This window comes from Procambarus clarkii, chromosome 59 (assembly GCF_040958095.1).
Source record: "Procambarus clarkii isolate CNS0578487 chromosome 59, FALCON_Pclarkii_2.0, whole genome shotgun sequence".
Lineage (NCBI taxonomy): Eukaryota > Metazoa > Arthropoda > Malacostraca > Decapoda > Cambaridae > Procambarus > Procambarus clarkii.
In genome coordinates, this window is record NC_091208.1 from 33,632,259 (window position 1) to 33,634,758 (window position 2,500).

The 2,500-nt window shown below is 38.0% G+C and overlaps 1 protein-coding gene across 1 annotated transcript in view; it reads right to left on the bottom strand.

Annotated features, from left to right (window-relative positions):
* LOC123751765 (nephrin) overlaps positions 1-2,500 on the bottom strand; it is a gene marked incomplete at its 3' end in the record, with an annotated part of 113,997 nt that overhangs the window by 19,431 nt on the left and 92,066 nt on the right. Inside the window, 1 exon segment of the mRNA XM_069307218.1 lies at positions 2,424-2,500. This exon segment is cut by the window's right edge and continues 68 nt beyond it. Within this exon segment, the coding sequence (XP_069163319.1) occupies positions 2,424-2,500 (77 nt within the window).

Consider the following 2,500-nt stretch of genomic DNA (forward strand, 5'->3'; position numbering starts at 1 on the left):
CACACACACACACACACACACACACACACACACACACACACACACAACTCTTCAAGCTGAGTATAAGGGCTGACCTGATGGCACTACCAACTCAACCAGAAATCCTGAAAAATTTAATTAGGCTAGCTCCAAGCGTTTGGCCCAACACCTTTGACAGACATACTTTTTTAAAGACTGATGTATTTAGAAATGTTTCCAGCAATGATGACCAAACCACACACTAGAAAGTGAAGGGACGACGACGTTTCGGTCCGTCCTGGACCATTATCAAGTCGATTGTGTTTCCAACAATTTTTCATGGTATATTTCTAGTTATTTCTCTAGTAATGCTTCTGTGGGAGTTCTAGCAAATTTTCATCAATATTTCTACAAATGTTTTCAGTTAATATTTCCAAAAACGTGACCTGTACTGCTGGGAATATTATTAACTAAATATGTTCAACTTCCTGCACTTCTCTTTCAATTCGAGATCTGAATATATTTTAGTGCAGGATTAATGTCATATTTTAAAGCAATCAGTGTAATTCTCGCTACATTGCTCGCTCTTTATTTTCGTTTTGATAATATTTCATTGTGAGAGATATATTTCGTATATTTTGTACCAACTATTGTTATTCTGGTTGAATAATTAGGATGAAAGCCAAGTTGATGGTTTTATACAGAAGGTCAAACGTTTCAGACGGAAAATGTATTTTTTTAGAGCGTTTTAATTGGAGCTGAGCGAGAGTAAATGTCGTTTTTAACCATAAAAAATTTTTTTTTGACTAGAGGTCAACATTGACTCTCATCATGTTATGTGGAAGAGTCTTTGAAGTCTTCACATTATTTAATAACTGCAGTATCTGTAACTGTAGTTTTCTTATAAGGGAAATTATATGAATATTGACCAAAGCACACATTAGAAAGTGAAGAGACGACGACGTTTCGGTCCGTCATGGACCGATATCAAGTCGATTGTGATAATGTCGATTTGAGACAATCGACTTCAGAATGGTCCAGGACGGACCGAAACGTCGTCGTCCCTTCACATTCTAGTGTGTGGTCTGGTCATCATAATGTCGATTATCACATTATCAAGTCGATTATCACAATCGACTTGAGAATGGTCCAGGACGGACCGAAACGTCGTCGTCCCTTCACTTTCTAATGTGTGGTTTAATCAACATTTTTCAGCCACGTTATTGTGACTCCTCGTTTGAAAATTATATTCATATTATATTATATGAATATTATATGAATTATATGAATATTATATATTCATATAATCATCGTATTGAGGGCCCGTCTCATTGTGTAATTTATGTTAAATAATAATTTTCTTTACTGCTAATAAGGACAGAGCTGACGGTGTCTGACAATGGAGTGTCTCTTGAGGTGTGAGTTTACTTTCTCCAATGATCCTTATACTAATTTGTGGCTTAACTTGCAGCTTAATTTAAATTAAAATGAATAATTATATGCAAATGTAAGTTCTGTAAGATCTAGACTTCTAACTGGAAATTCATATCTCATAACAACTGTCTAGAGTTGAACTTCTTACAGGCAAATGATGACTTCTAACATCTGTTTCCATGTTTGTACCCTATTTCCTACACAGGTTAGTATTCCCCCATGCTCTAAATAATGACAGCGTTAAGGAACACAGTGTACCAGGGTGTAGTGTGGTGAGTATGGTACACTTAAGTTGAGCAGACCACACACTAGAAGGTGAAGGGACGACGACGTTTCGGTCCGTCCTGGACCATTCTCAAGTCGATTGTGTGATAATGTCAATGATCACATTATCAAGTCGATTATCAAGTTATCAAGTCGATTATCACAATCGACTTGAGAATGGTCCAGGACGGACCGAAACGTCGTCGTCCCTTCACCTTCTAGTGTGTGGTCTGGTCAACATACTTTAGCCACGTTATTGTGACTCCTCGCCTGCATATGGTACACTTACACAATATCTGAATATTTAATCCTATATTATCATATTCTTAGAGGATCCCTCGTACTGTCGGAGGAGTTAATGACTATGTACACCTCTTGGCGAAATCCTGTCATGTGGAGTAAGTAAATATGTCCAAGGTGGGAACTACGTAGATACCCGGAAGGTAGTTAGAAATGACATTGATGTGTAGTTAGGGAAGAAATTGATGGATAGTTAGATATGATATTGAAGTGAAGTTAGGAAAACATTGATGGGAAGTTACAGATAGTTCTGACGTGTAGTTAGAGAAGACATTGTTGGACAGTTATATATGATATTGATGTGTAGTTAAGGAAGACATTGCTGGGCAGTTAGACGTGAAATTGATGTGTAGTTAAGGACACCACTGATGGGTACTGACAAATGAAATTGAATGTCAGTCATATATGCTGTTGATAGGTAGTTAGGGAAGCCACGAACAAGGCAGAACATCGCCCGTGTTACTTACACAAGACATTGATGGTGTGAGAGGACACGAGGGAGTAGTCTGCCACCTGCGGGTTGGTGGCTGTGCAAGTCAGAGTC